The sequence below is a fragment of the Petaurus breviceps genome, unplaced genomic scaffold, assembly GCF_028583685.1.
Source record: "Petaurus breviceps papuanus isolate PSGF00001 unplaced genomic scaffold, PetGlider_PUasm1.0 185, whole genome shotgun sequence".
Lineage (NCBI taxonomy): Eukaryota > Metazoa > Chordata > Mammalia > Diprotodontia > Petauridae > Petaurus > Petaurus breviceps.
This window is the reverse complement of record NW_027185797.1, coordinates 19123861-19144072: the sequence shown is the minus strand read 5'-3', so window position 1 is coordinate 19144072 and position 20212 is coordinate 19123861. Positions and strand designations below refer to the sequence as shown.

Here is a 20212-nt window from a genome sequence, read left to right as displayed (position 1 = left end):
AAGTCTGAAAAACAGGGAGGTTTAGGAACTATGAGTTGTTTGAGGCTCATTTACCTGAATACTGAAATCACTCGAGTGCTGACTACTGTGGACAAAGGAAAAAGGAGGAATGTGGACTTGATGCTGAAGTTTTCTGGGAAGGTTGTTAGGAAATGATTCAGGAAACAGCAGATGATAGCAGTTTTATTCATTTATTTATTTCAGAGTTGAAAAAGTTTATTATGTGCTTTACAGCGGGCAAGGATCCTTAAGGGAACCTGCAAGTGAAAGGGGGCACAAGCTTTTACTTTTTTTTTTTTTCCAAGGGAGGAAGCATTTATCTAAGTGGTACCTGTGAAATTTGGTATATTGGCCTTTGCTGAAGAGTTCAAGAGCTAGTCCCTGACTCTTCCTGTTGGCTGCCATGTTGTCCTTTCACTACTATGCTGCCTTTGCACTAGTTTTGGCTTTCTCTTCTCAGACACCATTTTGCCTACATTTCTCTTGTCAAGTTCAGTACTTCATAGATCGGTTCTAACACGTGCATTTCAGCAGAGTTTAAGACAGTTCAGTATTAATCTAGAATTCAAGGACAAATTCAGAATGTTGTTTTATTTCATAATGTGAAACATGTATGCACTGTACAGTTAGAAATGTTTTTGTTCGTATGATGCTGACTCCCTCAGAGAGTTTTGCCTATGGACACAATCCAGGTGTGAGTTAATAGTTTAATTTTGCTTCCATAGCATAAGGTCACTTTAAGTTTTGAAAGGTTGTATTGCAGTGGGACATCCCATTTGACCCAGATTGAATTTTCTTACAGTTATTTTCCTCCTGATTCTGATTGCCTCATACTGTTATTAGGCCAGTTTAATGAAGGCTTGGGGTGTTGGTGAACAAATGACTCCAGCCTTCTTATGTTTTCCTATTGAGTAGTTTGTCACTTTCCCAGTCATATTTTTTTTTAAAGCAATTGGGGTTAACTACCTTGCTCAAGGTTACATGACCAGTTATTTCTGGGTGTGGTACTAAGTATTTGAGCCTAGATTCTATCCCAGGTCATTCCGACTCTGGGGCCAGTTCTCTTACTCACTTTGCTACCTGGCTGCCCCCCCCCCCCCAGTCATATTTTGATAGTGGTCCTAAGTTAGCATGCTTTAATTTTAAGGCAGGTTGGCTACTTTTTATGGCTTATTCTCTTTCACAGACTTTAATAATAAAAGATAACTTATTGTTTTAAAATTTTAATAAATCCTAAAAAATTGTTAGAAAATTATTAGAATTTTCCTAACTAGTTTATATTTAGGAATTTAGTTTCAGCATAGCTCTTCATTGAAAAATCATAAACTTCAGGTAACAAAGAAGGTTTCTGGATTGGTTTCTTATTTGTCTTATTAGATACAAAAAGGCCTTAGTGTACCAGTCAATCAGTGTTTTTGTTGAAGCCTCTTGAATGGTTTCAGGTTCGATATATCAGATCATTGTTTTAAATAAATGGCAGAATGAGCACTTGTAATATGTAGGAGGACAGGCACATTTCCTTACATGTGTTAAGGTTCTACAGACTTTTTTTTACAGTTTTTACTTTGGATCTGGCATATTCTATTGAAAATAAATATTTTAGGTTTTTTTTTTTTTCATATTGACTGTGTAGCTTGTACTATTATAAATGATGGTGTCATTTGTTTGATTGACATTTTTATTCAGACTTTCTTTCCAGATGCCTTTTGCTGATAGCAGATTAATGAAATATCTATGATGAATTTATTTTTATGGCTTTCTCCCCAAAACCAGAGTGCAATAGAATCTCTTTTTGGAGCATCGTTAACTGGGATCGCCTATTCATTGTTTTCTGGGCAGCCACTTACAATCTTAGGAAGTACAGGACCAGTTCTTGTATTTGAAAAAATATTATTTAAATTCTGCAAGTAAGTGATAGCTCTTTTAACTTCATGTAATATTTTCTAAAATTAAGGGGAAATAGATTTCATTGATTATTTTCAAACTGTGGAAACTAGGATTTGTTAAATGTTTAAATTTAATATTCCTTGAAGAATCTACAGTCATACATATCCTCCTTGTCAATTTTTTGTGTGAATGTTAATGCAAAAATAAATTTAAGTCTGTTAATGGAAGGAAGACAGTCTCAAAGTGAAGAAAATACTTTGTTTCCTTATTTCCTTTTGTTGCCCATTTAATATCTCTTAGGATGCTTAGTTTGATTTTACACATTTTTGGTCACGTTTTTTAAGACTATGAGGGGAAGTGCTGCTTTTGACTTGTGCTACATATGTGCATGTTTCTCTTTAAACAGAGATTACAGTCTTTCCTATCTGTCATTACGGACCAGCATTGGTCTCTGGACTGCCTTCTTATGCATTGTCTTGGTAGCAACAGATGCAAGCAGCCTGGTGTGTTACATCACTCGGTTTACTGAAGAGGCCTTTGCAGCTCTTATTTGCATCATATTTATCTATGAAGCATTGGAAAAGCTCTTTCATTTAGGAGAAGTCTATGCTTTTAACATGCACAACGACCTAGACAAACTGACATCCTATACGTGAGTGTTTCTTTTAATTTGTTTATTCATTAGATATCATGTTTGATTTTAATTCAAAGTTAAGAGACCTGTCTGCTACTAACAAGATGTAATATACAAAATGGAAATATAGGACAAAATCATTAATTGCCAAACTGACCTGTTTGTTGTGGACCCTTTGTGATCTGCAAGAATTTTATTAGCTATATTTTTTCTAAACTATTTAAATACAGTTCATTGCACAACTGTATTTTTAAACATATAGTGTATTATACATGTAAGTATTAAGTTTATTTTTGTATTTTCCTAAACACAGCAAAAACATTACCAGAGGTACTCACTTTCATTGCTTCTGTTTTCTTGATATCTGCATCAGTTTTGACTGTGCAGTGTGTGTATGGTAACCACAAGGGCATCATTATCACCTTTGGAATTTATGATAATCTCTATTCCTTTTTTTCCATTTAAAGTTAAACTAGAATATTGATGAAATGGGAGAAATTCAGACCTCTTGATGCAATAAATATGACAGAAGAGTTAACTTTTTTTTGGTGTCTGTTAGACCAAAGGGAACATCCACCTGTATATTTCATGGAAAAAAATTACTTTAAATTTTAAACTATAAGACACTAGAATTAGAATCATGTGACTTGGAACTACTTTGAGTTTTTATACATAGATAAATCAGTAATTTCGTTTTGTATAACTTACTAACCTATTACTAGAGATGCTTTTATTTGTTATTTAAAAATACTTAAAATTAAAAAAAAATTTAAAAATCAAAAAGCTTTCTAGTTATTAAGCTTCTTGGCTAGTTAAATTTGACAGATTTAAAATTTTAAGGTTCCCCTAAAGTGTTTTATATCATTCCCAGCCTTAGTTAACAGTATCTTGAATGAAATTTAAACTTGTGTTAATGGCTTGAGAACACCACTCTGATGTAAATTATTTTTCCATGTTTTAATATAGTGATGTCTTTAGGGACTATTGAAATGCATAGGGTCATTTGTCCTTAAATTGACTCTTTCCAGGCTGTAATGGTGTTCTAGTTTGTTTTCCTTTTTCTCTGTCCTGGCAGTGACAGTAGAGATGATCGACATGTATGTGACCTCGCGTATGCTTTCACTCGTTGCCTCCTGGAGCTCTGACTGTTCACTTACTGCTTCTTCCGCTCTGCGGTCATCGCTCTTGGCCGTTGCTTTTCACCGCCTCATGGCTGCTTGGGATTCCCATCCCACATTTCTCCCAGTAATTGCTCCTTTCCCCTCTTCTGCCCATTCAGCCAAACCTAACTCACCCTACTTCAACACACAGACCTTACGTCTTACTTTGCTGAGAACAATCAGGGCCATTCCAAGTGAATTCCTTCTTCTCCCCTTCTGTTAATCTCAGAACCTCCTGCGATCACCTTCTCCTCTTGCTTCTTTCCCTGCCCCACCCCCCCAGCCCAGTCTCTGACAGAGAGGTGACACCTTCTTTACCACCCTTCTCCACCCCGCCCAGCATGCCCAGTGATTACAGTCCTTCTAACCCCACTGCCAGTTTTCAGACTCTCCCTGTGTGCTGACTCCCTGTTGCCTTAAAACATGCCCAGATTGCCTTTGTCCTTTACAAAAACAGACCTGCCCTACCATTTATTTAAGCATTATCCTTTCTTTCTCAGTAGATAACAGGAGCTGTCTACAGTTACTGCCTCCACATCTTTTCCTCTTGTCTGACTATTCCTTCTATGACTCGTTTGCTGACTCATCATCTGTATCAATTTTTTGTTTTGTTTTGTTTTGTTTTCCCCTGGTGAGTGTTTCCCATTGTCTTGCCTAGGCCCTCCTTTCCTCTGTATTCTCTTTCTTAGTAACCTGAGCAGTTCCCACGGGTTTCATTACCATCTCTATGCAGAAGACTCTTAGACATATATATCTAGTCCCAGTATGTCTCCTGAGCTTTAGTCCTGTATTGCCATTTGTCTTTTGGACAATGTAAAATAAATGTCCCAGGGACATTCTTTCTCTCTACTCCTGCTCTTCTCCCCTGCCATTTTAAAATTTAAAATTTTATTGGATTTTTTTTTACCTGTAATACCAAAAAAGAAAGCAGTTCCTTATATACAGCAGAACCTAAAAAAGAGAATTATATTTGAAATCACAAATTCCTTTTCTCTTTTCCCCATCTTAATTAATAATAGCAGCAGCAACACCACCACCACCACCAACAAATGAGCATGATCAAAGAAGATGAATCTGTACAGGGTCCAGCTACACAGATTTTTGTTATCTTTTGTTTCCTTTTTTCCCCTTACATCTTTGTGGTTGGTTGTGCTATATCTTTATTGCTTTTTGTGCCTTCTCAGGGCAGAATGTTGGGAACTTAGTTTGGACTGTCTCAGTTCTGAGTGCTTTCATGCCACTCCCAGGCTTCCCAAGATCCCCACCTTAGGACCTTGGCCCCTTGGCAGTAGTCTCAGGATGCATAGCCTTGTAGGCTGTGTGTACCTTTTGTTGTGCTGGGAGGCTGCCGCCTTGTTTGCCTGTGATGGCACAGTCTTTGCAGCTATTCTCTTTCCTTTTGTCCCTGGGCTTAGGGATGACTTTTTGTGTAGTTCTGGTTTGGAAGAAATTCTGGTCACTTAAAAGTTTTTTCAGTAATACAGATTTCAAGTTTTTGCTAGAGTTAGGTGAAGAAGATAGATGATGTTCAGGGTCAGGTTGTCTGGAAAGAATCCAGGGGGCAGAGGTTCTGCTAGACAAGAGAGCTTTATTGTTGCAAAAGTGACGGGTTAGTCCTGAGGAGCACTTGCAGTTTCAGGTAAGTTTTGGGCACTCAGCTAGGGATGGGGTATGCTCCCAAGGGAGCAGATAACCACAGGGAAGGGTGTCAGGAAAGGGGAAGCAGGAGTGCTAGGTACTTTACAGAACAGTTCAGGGATGTGGTCACAAAGCAGGGAACTCAACTTGCAGCATTCAAGGGCATGGGCACAAACATTAGGGGTTAGTCATGTACACATACCAGACCAAGGTTTTCTTATTAGTATGTGGAGCCCCCTGTTACTGGGCAGATAGAGATTGAGGCAGGGTGCAGGAGTCAGCTGTCATCAGGTGTGTATGGTAGCCGGGTGATCTGCCTCCATTTGGGCTGCCGCCTTGGCCAAGACTCTTGGAGACCTCTTCAGTTCAGCATGATTTTTCTCCTTAAATCCTCTCCTCTTCCAGATTGCTGGGTTCTGTTGAAAGCTCCCCCATCGTCCCCGTCTTTCAGCATCGTCCTGGACTCTTCACTCTCCCTCCTTCACAGTCAGTTGCCAGATTTTGCTTTTTCCCTCCATAGCCTCTTGTGCATCCAGCTCCTCTCCACTGGGTTAAGGTCCCCATTTCTCTCTTGTATTATTGCCATACCCTCCTACTTGTTCTTCCTGCCTCAGGTCTCTTCCCCACTTCCAGACACTTACTGCCAAAGTAATTTTCCTTTAAGTTCAGTCTTTGATTCCTTCTTAGTCAAGTCCACTGTTTCCCTGTAGCCTCTAGGGTCAAATAAAATTCCGTTGTTTAGCTTTTAAAGCCATACACAGCTGTCTCCCTGTATCTTTATAGCTCTCTTGGATGTTGCTCCCCTGTTCACACTTGTGAGATTCAAATTGTCCTGCTCTCTTCCTTATTCCTGACTCTCCTGGTCTCTCCTTCCCATACTCAGCATCATCCTGCACACTTGGCATTGACTCTTTTCCGACCTTCCCCTCTTCCCTTAAGATACAGTCTCTCCTTCCAACACTAACTCCTTTGTCTGTATTTGCATTTCTTCTGTAGTTGGGCTGCATTGGTAAGTAGTTTGCTTTAGGCCTTACTATCTTCTGGATTCTTTTTAGACAATAATCCTATTTAAAGGCTTCCTTAACTATCCTTTCTCTACTAAGTATGTATTTTGAGTCAATGTTTGTGTTTGTTATGTTAAATTATATATAATAAAGACAGTGTTCTCTGTTATCCTTTAATAGTAGCATAAGATATATTTTTGGGGCGGCCAGGTAGCACAGCGAGTAAGAGCACCGGTCCCAGTGTCGGGATGACCTGGGGATTGCTGTATAATGTTGAGCAAGTTACTTAACCCCAATTGCTTTAAAAAAAAAAAGATATATTTTCCCATCAGATTTCTATGTGGTAAAAATATTAAGATTGAAAATTGTCATGTGTCATTCTTAATTAAATATCAAAATTAAACACTTGAACCTAAAGCATTTCCTTTAATGCTTTCTCAGATGCTTGTGTACTGAGCCTCTGAATCCCAGCAATGACACGCTCAAGAAATGGAGAGAGATGAATCAGTCAGCACATACAATTTCATGGGGCAACCTCACTGTTAAAGTAAGTACCTTGAAAAGTACTATTCGTTTTGCAAGTTAGTTTTGACTTCATGACAGCAGTTTCATTCTCATTAACCTCCATTTGCTTTTCTAATTTATATGGAAATGGTTTTAGAAAACTTTAAGATGTAGCTACAAGGTTCAGAATTGATTCTGAACCTGCTGTGGTGTCAAATAAAGTTTATTATCTTCTTACAAACCACTTAAATAAAAAGGGAAAAAGCAGTAACAAGAGATGAGCCTCAAGCAGACAGCTTATTAAAGTATTACCAATGAAAAGAATGGTCTCACTTTCTAGCTCAGCTGACTGAACATCTCAGAGAATGATTGAAGAGGACTTCTCTGCTGTTCTCTGTTTGGGTCTGGATTTACGTTCCAGCCCTTGTGATTCAGGGCAAGCTTCCTTTCCTTAAGACTCAGTTTCCTCCTGTATGAAATCAGGATGATAATACTTGTACCACTTCTATCATAGAGATTTAGGGAAGAAAGAAGTTTGTGAACTATAATTAAGCACACAAAAATAGAATGTAATAAGGATTAAAATTGTCTTTTGATCAAAACATCCACTTCCACTGGATTTGGCCATGGCAGTGGCTCCTACCACTCATTGCCTACTTCTTGTTCATTGAGCTCTCTCATTAGGGAACTGGTTTGTGGTATTTCTGATGTGCTAAGGAGATTCCCATGCATGAGTGCCGCTGCTCTGGCTGTTCTGGTGTAGGCCCTTCTATAGACACTCATAGTCATAAGAGTGAGTTCTTTCCAGAGCATTGTCCCTGCTTGAGATCAGCCTTTCACAAAAGTCCCTCAGAGGAGGATGAGTCAGAATCATTAAAAGGATTATGGCACCACTAGGGCAGAATGCAGGTGGTCTAGTACAGGCAAATGCAAGTCCATTTCATGTACATTGGAATGAAGCATTGACCCTTAATTATTTGTTGAAATTATTACTTTCAAAATCATTCCATTTTTTTAAAATCCAGTTTTTAATGTAGGAAAATTGGTATTATCTTTAAAAAAAATGTTCCAGCTAATGCAGTTTACTTTTGGAAGAAATTTTGCTGGCAAGGTGTACCAGTTTTCTTGCCATTGTTGGGGCAACTTTACTGATATTAAAAACAGCTCAAAGTATTTTGGAACAGCCAAGTCTGTGTAATACAAAGCATATGGATGACTCTATAATGGAGTTTAATTGAATTAAATCTGTTTATATGAGCTGGTAGAGAATGACAGTGGGCAGTGAGTAATGCCAACTCGCCATTGCTCTCATTGAGGGTTGGCTTGCTCTCATTAGCAGATGAGAGACACAAGAAAGCTGAATCCGTGCCCTGGGCCTGGCTTGCCTTTTGGAATGTTTTTATCTCATCATTTCCTCACAAACCCAGCCTGTCCAGTCATTCTGTTGATGCATAGAATTCATGAGAGACTCCCCCTGTAGCTGGCCTTTCTGAGCGTCTGGGAAACCTCTGCCTAACAATATTGGTTTTCACTTGCTCACGTGGTGGCCAGGCGGAAAGAAGAAACGGTGACCTCTAATGAGAGTGCTGCCGTTGGAAGACATCTTTCTGGAATGTCTCCCTGGCATTGCTCTTCCTTCCAGCTAAAGCTTGACCTGTCTTTTGTATTGTGTTTGAGGACCTGCCTCTAGTGAGAGACAGCTTAGGGAAAAAACCCAGTTGATGCAGAATTGCTTCTGGCACAACCATGTCAGCCCCCACTGACTCCGCTTGATGGGTAATTTGGTCACCCTTTTACTGTTTGGAAAAAGGCAGGAGCCAGTACTGACTTTCTTCCTCCCCCACAGGAGTGTAAAGAACTCCGCGGTGTCTTCCTGGGCCCAGCCTGCGGTCTGCACGGGCCCTATGTCCCTGATGTGCTTTTTTGGTGTGTCATCTTATTCTTCACAACGTTTTTTCTCTCATCGTTCCTGAAGCAGTTTAAGACCAAGCGCTATTTTCCTACCAAGGTAATTGAACACAACTTTAGAGGCTTGATATATGTGGATTTTGAAAAAAAAAAAAGTTAACGATTTGTATCTAAATTAGAACGAACGTATTGAGGTTAATCATGTCGGTGTCAAAGATTAGAGAAGGATCAGGAATGTTGTGTTTCATAGCATACTCATGTGTGGCCGTTTCTGAGTTTACGTGAGAAAAGCCGCTTTAGTCCCACTGTAGTTAGATACCTGCCCTGCCCTTTGGGGGATTACACCCAGATTGAGCTCACAAGCATTTCCCTCACTCTTAGCCAGTCTGCTTTTCACTTCCCCACTTTATGATCTGTGACTGAGTGCGTGGTGTCCACTACATTTACACACTGACTTGGTGCCTTTACTTTAGGTCCGATCAACCATCAGTGATTTTGCTGTGTTTCTCACGATAGTAACTATGGTTGCCATTGACTACCTTGTGGGTGTTCCTTCTCCTAAACTTCACGTTCCTGAAAAGTTTGAGGTAAGGGGTCGTGCGTGCCAACATGTGTGAAGACTTGTCCCTGTGTGAAGAGCTGTTGGTGAGTAGTCAGAAAGCCACAAGACAGACCAATGGCCTTTCTCGCTATTCTTGGAGATTGAAGCACAGTGTATTTCTGAAGGGATAGAAGGGTCTATAGGGGCACTGGAAAGAATGGAAGAAAAGAGGGAGCAGCTAATGGGGAGGTGGAGGAGGAGTGTGCAGGAGCACGCCTGGGAGTGGCTGTGACCTCAGGCCTCCTCAGGCCTTCTCTGAACCTCTCATGTCTCTGCTTTCTCAGCTCTTTGTGAGTTTTCCTATTGAGCAGGCATCTCACTGTCCTCCACTCAGAAGATGCCCTTGTAGCTCTTAGTTAGGCTGTCTACCCTGTGCCCACCAGGAGAATTTTAGCTCCCGCAGAGTAAGGACTGTGTGCGATTGTTTTGCTGGTCGCCTAGCACCTTGAGCAGAGCAGACTTTTCATCTTTGCTTGTGGAGTGGTTAAGATCATTAAACAAGGAGTTAGTGATGTATCAGTTATTTTTTATGGGGACAGAATTACTAGAGTTCTGCCAGGACAGGAAAGTGTGTGTGCGTGTGCACGTGTGTGTGCATGTGTCTGGATGTGTGTCTCTGTGCGCGTGTGTCCGTGTGTGTGTATCTGTGTGCATGTGTGTGCGTATGCATGTTCCAGCTTGGGCACTCCCAGCAGCAGCCTCAGGGCCCTCTCACATTGAAAGTGCCTGTTAAATAGAACACTGCATCTCATTTCTGGGCTTTTGGTCTTCTACTAGAAAGTGATTCTGTCCAGCACCACACATTGTGGGCAATATTGTAGCACCAAGTGCTTATTTCTCTCATTCTGACATATTTTAATAATTTATTTTAAGCTACATTTACTTAGTTTATATGAAACATGGATTAATTTGAAGTGAAATTGTTAATTTTTTTTCTTTTTAGCATTTCCACATATTTAACTGGCAGCTCATTATACTAAATGACCTTTAAAAAGAATGCCTTAAAATAGATAGCCGTTGATTTATATGGTAAGAAAATACTGTTTGTCAGCTAGATTTATTGCAGCCAAGTTGTGTAGGAGACTGAGTGTCAGACTTAGAGGCAGGAAGACCTGAATTTGAATTCTGCCTAAGGCATTTAATAGTTGTGTGAAGCTGGGCAAGTCATTTAAACCTCTCCCGCCTTTGTTTCCTCATTTGTAAAATGGGGATAATAACAGCACCGATTTCTTAGGGTTGTTTTGAAAATCAATGAAACAATAATATATATATATATATATATATATATATATAGTGTGCTTTCTAAGCCTTAAAGATCTATATAAATGTTAGCTATTATTATTAATAATATATTTAGAATATTTAATAATTATTTTTTATTTTACTACTTATATTAGAATAATAGAACTATTAATTAATAGAATAATTAATATATTTAGAATACGTATGGTTGCTAACAGCTATGACATTTAGAAAAATAAATTTGTAGGGTGACAGATTTAGAACTAGAAAGGACCTCATAAGATGCCAAATTCAGTACCCTCATTTTACAAATAATTTTCTCTGGACCTCTGTTTAAGTGACTTGTTGAAGGCCATACAGGTAGCAAACCAAGCCTAGATTTAATCTTTGGTCCTCAGACTTTACATTCAGTACTCTTTTCAGTGACTACACCACTATTTAACTTTATTTTTTAATCTGTAAAATGAGTGAATGCATTTAGAAAATATTGACTTAAGTGCCTGTTGCGTGCAAAACATCAGTAGCTTCTATGAGCCAGAGTTTAGATTAGATGTGGCCCCTGCCGTTATGGAACTATAGCCTTGTACTAACACCTTACTAAATAACAGTAGCATAAAGACTTTGCGTGACAGATGTATTAAAAGGACAGAAGGGCATTTTCTTAGCATTGTAGATCTAACATTCTGTGATTTTATGATACTGGGTTGTTACTTTAGGGGTTTGGCCTCAAGGAGATTCTATTCTATTTAGGGAGAAAAGACAAGAAACAACTCCAAAATAGAAGCAATTTATAGACCATAAAGTATAAAATGTTTTCAAGCACATCAGCATAGTAATACTGATTATTGGATTTAGGTTAGTAAGGGAAATCTTTGGAGATCATGAAAATTTCAGGAATTTGGAAGTCATGAAAAAGTAGAATACTTTCCAGTTTGTAATCATCACCATTTTCATGGAGGAAAAGTGATTTCCATAAAAACTGCTAGGAAATTAAAGCGTATGTAGACAGAAGTGTGTATATGTACCTCAGGATCCCTTAATGCCATAACTAGAGCACAGAGCTCCTCTGAACACAAAGTTACTGTTAAAAATCAATGCTTTAAATCAGTCATATTGCATTATGTAAGGGCAGAGGACAGAGAGCAGGGCTAGGGAGTCTGCAGCCTCGAAGCCAATCTGGCCCTCTAAGTCCTCAAGTGCATCCTTCTGACTGAATCCATACTTCATAGAACAAATCCCTTCAATTAAAGGATTTGTTCTGTAAAACTTGGACTCAGTCAAAGGGCTACACCCAGCAACCTAGCAGGCCACATGTGCTCTGGAAGCTGCAGGCTCCACAGCCATGACATATAGGGGCTTCAGTAGCTGACAGTTTGCTCCTAAATGTGGCCCCAACCTCCTCTTTGTTGTCCTGTCCTTGGTTAGGCCTTGCCCAGATTTTCAGTTCTCAAGGACCATTGGCCCTAGAGTTTTAGAGGCGATCTCAGAAATCAGTAGTTGAGTCCCTTCATTTTTTAGACAAGGAAACAGACTGATTTGTCGAATGGTTTACCCAAGGTCACATAGATATAAATGACAGAGTGCTGGGATTCATACTTTAATGCCCTTTCTTGTAGCCATCCTAGTATTGAGACAGTTTGCTGTATGAGTTTAGGCCTGTTAAACTGCTCTCTGTTCTAACCTGGAGCCCTCTCATAGAGTACCTTGTGCTCTGATGTCACAACAAAGTTCTTCTAGACTTTTCTTTCAACAAACATTAATGAAACATGGAAGTACTTCTCTAGCTAACATGGATTAGAGGAACGAGAACTATAAACTTCTTACTCTTCTTGAAAAAAAATTTTATTTTAATGTTGTTCTCTCCCTAGCCTACTCGTAAAGATAGGGGTTGGATCATCAGCCCACTGGGTGATAACCCATGGTGGACATTATTAATAGCTGCTATTCCAGCGCTGCTTTGTACAATCCTTATTTTCATGGATCAACAAATCACAGCAGTCATCATAAATCGAAAGGAACATAAATTGAAGGTAAATTTTAATTTTCTTTCTACTTACTAATTAAGATGAGTTATTTTGTTAATATTTTCATCATGGCTCTGGCATAAAAATAAGTTGCTTAATTTGTTACTAATATATTTTCTTAAACTGAGTGGGCACTTGAGAATGTGAGAAACCTTTGCTTGACTTTACAGAAAGGAGCTGGATATCATCTGGATTTGCTCATGGTTGGTGTGATGTTGGGCGTTTGCTCAGTTATGGGTCTGCCATGGTTTGTGGCTGCAACAGTTCTGTCCATAAGTCACGTAAACAGCTTAAAAGTTGAATCTGAATGTTCTGCTCCAGGTGAACAACCTAAGTTTTTGGGAATCCGGGAACAGCGAGTTACAGGCTTGCTGATTTTTGTTCTGATGGGCCTGTCTGTGTTCATGACTTCTGTATTGAAGGTAAGATAATTTTTCACTAAATAGTTTTGAGAACAATATTTTAAGGTTGAAGCTCATGTTTAGTAGTATAAAAATGGCTCAGTTAAAATAAACTTAACTAAATTCACTTTAATTTCAAAAGATCTGTTTGGCAGTTTTAATTTTGAAATGGTATAGAGTTTTCAAAGATGACATTTAATTGATAGGAGTTTCCATGTTAAATCTAGAATATAATCTTAAAAACTGTTGTGAATTTTTTTTGTATGTTTTCCTAAAGGTAGAGGAGAATCCACTTAAAGATGCTCTAAGTAATTCCCTATATCCATGATCTGATTGTTTTTAAACTCTCTCATAGTTCACATTGCAACTCTCTCTGCACCTTATCCAATGAGACTTTTGTCTCTCTCCTGCTGTAACTTGCCTATTGAAGAGCTACCTGTAAAACACAGAGAACATTATAAAAATATTGATAATATTGCATAAAAATAGGCAAAGCTTAAGCAAATTTTGGTTATGTGAAAAATAATAGAGAATGAAAGTACCTACCCTAGTACTAAGTAATAAAAAAGTATGATGAAAAGGCATGAAGAATAATTAGAAATATAAATATGACAGTTTTATGCTATTAAGGAAACTGTATAGGAAAACAGTTCTGGTATGAAGCTTTGTTTAGGCTTAAATCCCATTACACACTTATCTAGCAAAATGTATATATTTATTGATGCCATAGCAAAAAGCTGAGGCTACGTCAACACCTGGTCCTGCAGCCTCCCGACTTTTCTAGAAAATCTCCCTCATTCTCATCCTTGTTGTTCTCCCTTATTTTCATTCTCATTCTACTGGCTCCTTCCTCGTTACCTGTAAACATGTTTATGTCTCTCCCGTCTGTAAAAAATGCCTTTTTGATCTGACCGGACTGCTTCCTCTCCTCTGCTAGACTCCTTGAGAAAGTTGCCCTCTTCTGTTTTTCAGCTCATATCTAATCTGATTTCCAGCCTCATAGCTCAAATAAAACTTCTCTCACCAAAGTTGCCAGTGTTCTCTTAATTTCCAGATTTCGTGGCCTTAACTTCTCTTAGGCTTGTCATTTGCCTTTTGGTCATCTCTTCCTCTAGGCTTTCTCCCAGAAACCTGTTTGCTTCAGATCTTCCTCCCATTTGTATGACTGGTTCTTGATGCCCTCTCTTTTCTCCCTATGGGTTCTCATTTGGGGACCTCATCAGATCTGGATTTCCAGCCCAGATCTTTCTGTTGGGCCTCTCATCATCTGCCACTCATCTCTGGTTGCTTCTTGGACCTCCCAAAGTGGATGTCCTTCTCCTCATTTAGGTAGGTCAATCTCAGGGTTACTGAGGCAGCCAAATGGCAAAGCAGATAGCGTACTGGGCCTTCATAGAGGCGGTTCTGGCTGGGCATGTGAATAAACACATAGCTACTTTACCTGCAAACTGAAGCCTTTCCTAGATGTATCTACCACTCTTGAATAAGGTACAGGCTTTAATATCAAAGAATGCTACCTGTATCTTAAATGCCAAAGTGTTTTTTTTTTTTAACTTTTTTTGAGTATTAAATCTCATGGTAGAAAAATCTGCATTTTAAGGTTCTCTCCCACCTCGACTTTCCCCTACCTCAGTCATATATTTCTTCAAAACTCCAATTGTAGAGAAACCATAAAAATAAGATTACGTAACTTCAAAGGCACAAATAATTTTATCTATATCATTATAATAATACAATTTTTTTACTTATACCTAAATTTTTCCTTTCCTAAAATACATTTAAAATATTTATTGTATGAATGTTTAGACATTAATTTCATCTACTATTTTAATATTGAATATAATTTGGAGTTGAGGAAAAATACAGTAATTGCTTTTATCACCAAATATGAAATGACATGATAATTTTAAATTTGCTTTTGTAGGCTGTGTCCCTATTATAATTGATTATGTGGTTGATCATTTTTATAGAAAGGCTATGCTTTTGTCATAGCCTGTATTTAATTATATAACCTTAAGATTTATTGCTGGATGAACCTAAAGACATCCTTCTTTTTTTAACCTCCTCATTGTAGAGTCTCTCAGTAAAGTTAAATAACTTACTAAGGTTTTGCAGCCAAGACCCAACCCAAAGTCTGCTGATTCCAAGGTTGGCATTGTCTGCCCTAGGTTACATGCATACACCTTAAGCCTGATCATCCCAAGTGTGAGTTTAGCACAGTGGATGTCAGTGAGTTACCTTTCATTAGCAGTTTAATTAAGGGAACTTAAACTACTTAAGAATTCAGATTTTTGGAGCTAATCCTTTGTTGAAACAGGCTTCTCTAATAGAATATATTTTGAGTCATCATCAGGTATCCTGGTCTTTTGTTCAGGACTATTTATCTTATTCTTTTGTGTATTGATATCCAGTGACTGTATCACTTTGTGCTTTGCTGTTGTTTTACGTTTTTTCTGTGCGCAAGTTCCGATTGTCATCTTTTGACTTGCAGTTTATTCCAATGCCAGTTCTCTATGGTGTTTTTCTTTACATGGGAGTTTCTTCACTAAAAGGAATTCAGGCAAGTTCAAAGTTTAAAATTGTTTTTATTGTGATATTTTCTATTTTAAAAGATTGTCTTTAAAAATGGTAGTGAGTCTGTGTTCCCTTGGGCAAGTTTGTTTTTCTTTATGTTATAGCTTGAAAAGCCAATGTTACCCTTTATTAAAACTTCTTTTCCTGGACATCGAGACTAACCTCCCATTTAGTGCACATCTAGTGAAAATACTATCTATGTGCAGTCCTTTAAAGTTTGCAAAGCTCTCTGCTAGAATGCTTTCAATTGATTTCCCATAACTTTGTGAGGTAAACAGGAGAGCTGCCATTACAATGTGGAGCTGAGGAGGAATGCTTTTCATGTGGGGAGTCATGGCGATGGAATTGAGTTATATATAGCTTTCATTTATTTTACAAAACCTCTTCTAAGTGTTTAGGAATCTCTTATTTATGAAATGAACGTTCAGCTTATTAGCTATTGTTGTCATTCACTACAAATAGCTATACTTGACAGTTTTCACATATGAAAGTTGTTGATTTAAACTTTGGGAAAATATTGATCAGCTGTTTTAATTTTTAGTTTTGTTTTTAAAAGTAGATATATTTGTGCTTATATAGATGTTGGTCTTTGTGTTAATTCCATTTTTTTTTTTGGAAGGGGGAAGACAAGGCAATTAGGGTTAAGTGACTTGCCCGAGATCACATAGCTAGTAAGTGTCAAGTGTCTGAGGCCAGATTTGAACTAAGGTCCTCCTGACTCCAGGGCCAGTGTTCTCTTCACTATACCACCTAACTGCCCCAGTTAATTCCATTTTTGAAGGAGCTGTTTTTAGCTTGAAATTACTTCTGGATGATTTTTTGATTTTTGACCTCTATTCTGGGCCCTTCTTTTAGTCCTTTAGGTCATACATATTGTAAAGTGAAGAATTAATAATTATAGCTGATTAATTTCTTGGAACAAAAGTTTATAGCTAGAAAGGATCATAGCATTATTTTCACATAATTTTGTTCTTTTATGATGAAACTAGAAATTGGGATGGTTAATTAAATGACTTGTATTTTCATGAACATCGTTTTTTAAATATTGTGTTCATTAATGTGGATTGAGGGTAGATAGCAGTAATGTGGAATGTTTTTTGGTTCAGTGGACCATGTTTATTTCAGTAAATTAAATGATCACAAGTTGTCCTCCTTACTTTGTATTACATAGATTTAAAAGCACTTTGTTGGAATATAGCCAGATCCCAATTAGTGCAAATAATGAATCCCTGAAGTGGTCACATATATTTGAATCTGCACTATTTGAGTTTATGATGACATAAAATGTAAAATGTATTTTGGTTTTCTGTCCAATGGAAACATGCAATGGGAATTCCAATAATGCACCATATTACATGGGATTCATTATTGACAAAACTTATCAGAACTTTGATGCTAACCTACATATATCCTGCTTTCCCATACTGTGGAAAAATGTTAGTGAAATTTCAGCTTGAAATTGGTGCTTGCCAGGCATTGTGCAGATGTGATAGAGAGCTGGCCTCAAGTCCAGGCAGACAACTCAGCTTCATGTGAAATCCCACCTCTGGCCCGTGCTGGGCAAGTGACTGAGTGTCGGAGCAGCTCTAATGCTGGAGCTTTGGGGAAATTGCAGATCCTGGTCCTACTATGTTACAGCTTTAAGATGGTCCAGTCACCTCTTTAAGAAGAGCATGCCCTGAAATTTGGTTTAATGTTTTTTATTCTGATTTTTTTGTTTCTAGTTTTTTGACCGCATCAAATTATTTGGAATGCCCGCTAAGCACCAGCCAGATCTAATCTATCTCCGCTATGTGCCACTCTGGAAGGTCCACATCTTCACAGTCATTCAGCTCACCTGTTTGGTCCTTTTGTGGGTCATAAAAGCTTCAGCTGCTGCAGTTGTTTTCCCCATGATGGTAAAAGAGTCATTTTTTTAAAAAACAGTTTGTCAAATGATCATAGGCTTTTTCTTTAAAGTAATCATTAAGTAATTTATTTCGGTGATTTGAAAATCTGTAGTTATCAGTTTTTTTTTTTGTTTCTTCTTAGTAATTTTTTATTTTAGATTTTTGAGGGTATTTTCTGAAACTTTTTAAAAGAAAGATTACCATGAAAATAATAATAGCTGCTTTTGAGTCAGACTTTGATACAGAGGATGAAGAAGCTGATACATTCTAGGCTAATTAGATAAGACTTCACATTGCATCAGTGTGTCCTTTGATTCTTGATGGCTTCAATGCAAAGGTGTGCCTAAATGAGGTAATCAGAATATGTCACCAAAGGCAGTTGACCTTAGTGTTCACTGTTCTCATGGACTGTCTAAGGCAAGGTGTGCTTCCCTGGAGAGGAGGCTTGTGACCCTCCACATCCCTTTGTGTACAGGCGATGTCTCTTCAAGCCTGGGGACCTTGTGGAGCCTCCTAAATGAGATACATAATCCCACTCAGAAGTTTAGCCTTTCTATATGTATAGGAAAAACTAATTAGTGTTTGTGTCTTGGAAAGGTGCTGCAAATGGACAGCAAATGAGGCACAAACTTAAATAGGATAAAGCTTGTTTTATCTGTGAGAAATTGCAGAGTTTTTTTAATTAACTTTAAGTTACTTGCTGGGATAAAAGCCCAACTTTACAATATCTCTGTTACTCTAGCTGTATTGTATGTCTGAGAGTTTTAGAACACTGTACTCTCCAAAGATTATTAGTATCATAGATGATTAAAGAACAGACACCTTAGAGACAATTAAATTTAATTTTCTTACTTTATAGAAGAGGAAACTGAAGCTCAAATAAAGGGTGTGACTTTTTGACAAGGTTTTGTCCCATGAATCTGTGGAAGAGCCAGGGTTTGAACCCAGGCCCAGTGCCTCCAAGTTTGGTGCTTTTTCCATCGCTTAGGAGCAGCATGACCCTTGAAGAGGCATTTGAAGTTTGTGGAATAGAGCTATTTTGGAAATAAATAACCCACATTTAGTGTTCCTGCTTTTATAGTGTTAATATTACACTCTCCTGTGTAGGGTAAAAAAAGTTATTTCTATGCATCTGCCATTAAAAAAACAAAGAAATGGAGATCTAGGCTAGCTTATTCTAATATGCATTTTTATTTACCTTGACAGAATAGTAGAGACAGAAAGGAACAATTTTTAATATTATCCATGGTTCTCCTAAATTTAATACCTTTCCATTTGACATGGCATGCTTTTTAATGAAGTACTTGCACAGGTCAATGATAATTTATTCCACACAGATAGTTAAGAATTAGATTTTTCTAACTGTATACTTTTTCCTTGCAAGGGCCAAAAAATATTATTTTCTATTTTTTTTTAATTTTATAAGTCTTGTTTTTGATTACTTAATTTTGTTGTGTTTGGAACAGTTTGTGACTCTTCAAAAGAGGTTTAGGGTTTGTGTTTTTTTTTAAGGTTCTTGCATTGGTGTTTATACGCAAACTAATGGACTTGTGTTTTACTAAACGGGAACTGAGCTGGCTTGATGATCTTATGCCAGAAAGTAAAAAAAAGAAAGAAGATGACAAACAGAAGAAGGAAAAGGAGGTATGTAAAACCATCGGGGGTTTTAAACCCTAAAGTTTGCTGGGCAACTGTCAAGGCACAGCTCACTCGTTTTCCAGCTGCCAGAGTGGGTTCAGTTTCCAGGCAGCTCCCTGTGAGCTGAGTGACAGCTGGCCATTGTGCTGCTCTGGATTCTGTCGTTAGCACATTCTAGAGAAATCTGTAGTTTATTTTGAATCTTTGACAAAATAAAAAGATATCTGCTATTTATGTTTTAAATTTCAAGCACGTTTTAATGATGAACACAGAGAAATAGACCATACATATTTTTTTATGTCATGAAATTCAACTTTTTAAAAGCTTCATTTTCATACTTAGTATTGAAATTGAATGGTACATTTTAAGAAACTAAGCTCTCATTCTTTTTTTTATTATTTTCAGTTATATGATCAGTTCAGGACTATCATTTAAAAAGCAGACAGATAATTTTAATAATTGTGTTAATATAATACCACATTTGCTAATCATAGGAAACTGAAACTATTATTTTTAGTGCTGATATCTCTGCAACTATTGTGAGACTTCAAAAATTTATATGTTTACTTTTCAGTAGTATTTACAAATATTTAATATAATGGAAATGGTATCCTGGGGTAACTTGAATGTCTTAACATTTTTAAAAGTTAATATTTTTATTTTTTTCCTCAAAGGCACCATACATTGCTGTGTCTGTATCATGACTTAAACTGGTTTTCTCCAGTAGTGATACAGTTTATCTTATTTTTATTAGGTTCATCAGGGATGTGGTTATGTAACTAACAAAAAGATACAAAAAGATCCACAACCCATCCTTTTTTTCTCATAACCGTCAGATTTTCTCTACAGCTTGCAAAGAATCAAAAAGTCTATTTTAATTTGGACTTGGAGCCATGTTACTTTACCTCATTTTTATTCTTTCAAGTTCATGGCAATGCATAACCTCAGTGGAACTGAATAAAATCATATGTAGGACACTGTAATGTAATACCAAGCAAAGGCAACTTCCCAGGTTCAAAATACCAGCATAGGTGCTCTCTATTTTATTCAGTAACAAACCCAGAACAGAGAAGATCAAAACATGACATCATTCAAAATACAGCATTTA

At 37.6% G+C, this 20212-nt stretch overlaps 1 protein-coding gene across 6 annotated transcripts in view; it reads left to right on the top strand.

The window, feature by feature from the left end:
- The window catches only part of SLC4A7 (solute carrier family 4 member 7), a 133481-nt gene that overhangs the window by 92094 nt on the left and 21175 nt on the right, over positions 1-20212 (top strand). For all 6 annotated transcript variants that reach the window (XM_069088534.1, XM_069088532.1, XM_069088528.1 and 3 more), the window contains 10 exons: positions 1774-1907; positions 2294-2539; positions 6765-6870; positions 8674-8835; positions 9209-9322; positions 12447-12608; positions 12773-13024; positions 15495-15563; positions 17302-17475; positions 18979-19110. In XM_069088534.1, coding sequence (XP_068944635.1) covers positions 1774-1907; positions 2294-2539; positions 6765-6870; positions 8674-8835; positions 9209-9322; positions 12447-12608; positions 12773-13024; positions 15495-15563; positions 17302-17475; positions 18979-19110 — 1551 coding nt within the window. The remainder of the gene's footprint in view (positions 1-1773; positions 1908-2293; positions 2540-6764; positions 6871-8673; positions 8836-9208; positions 9323-12446; positions 12609-12772; positions 13025-15494; positions 15564-17301; positions 17476-18978; positions 19111-20212) is intronic.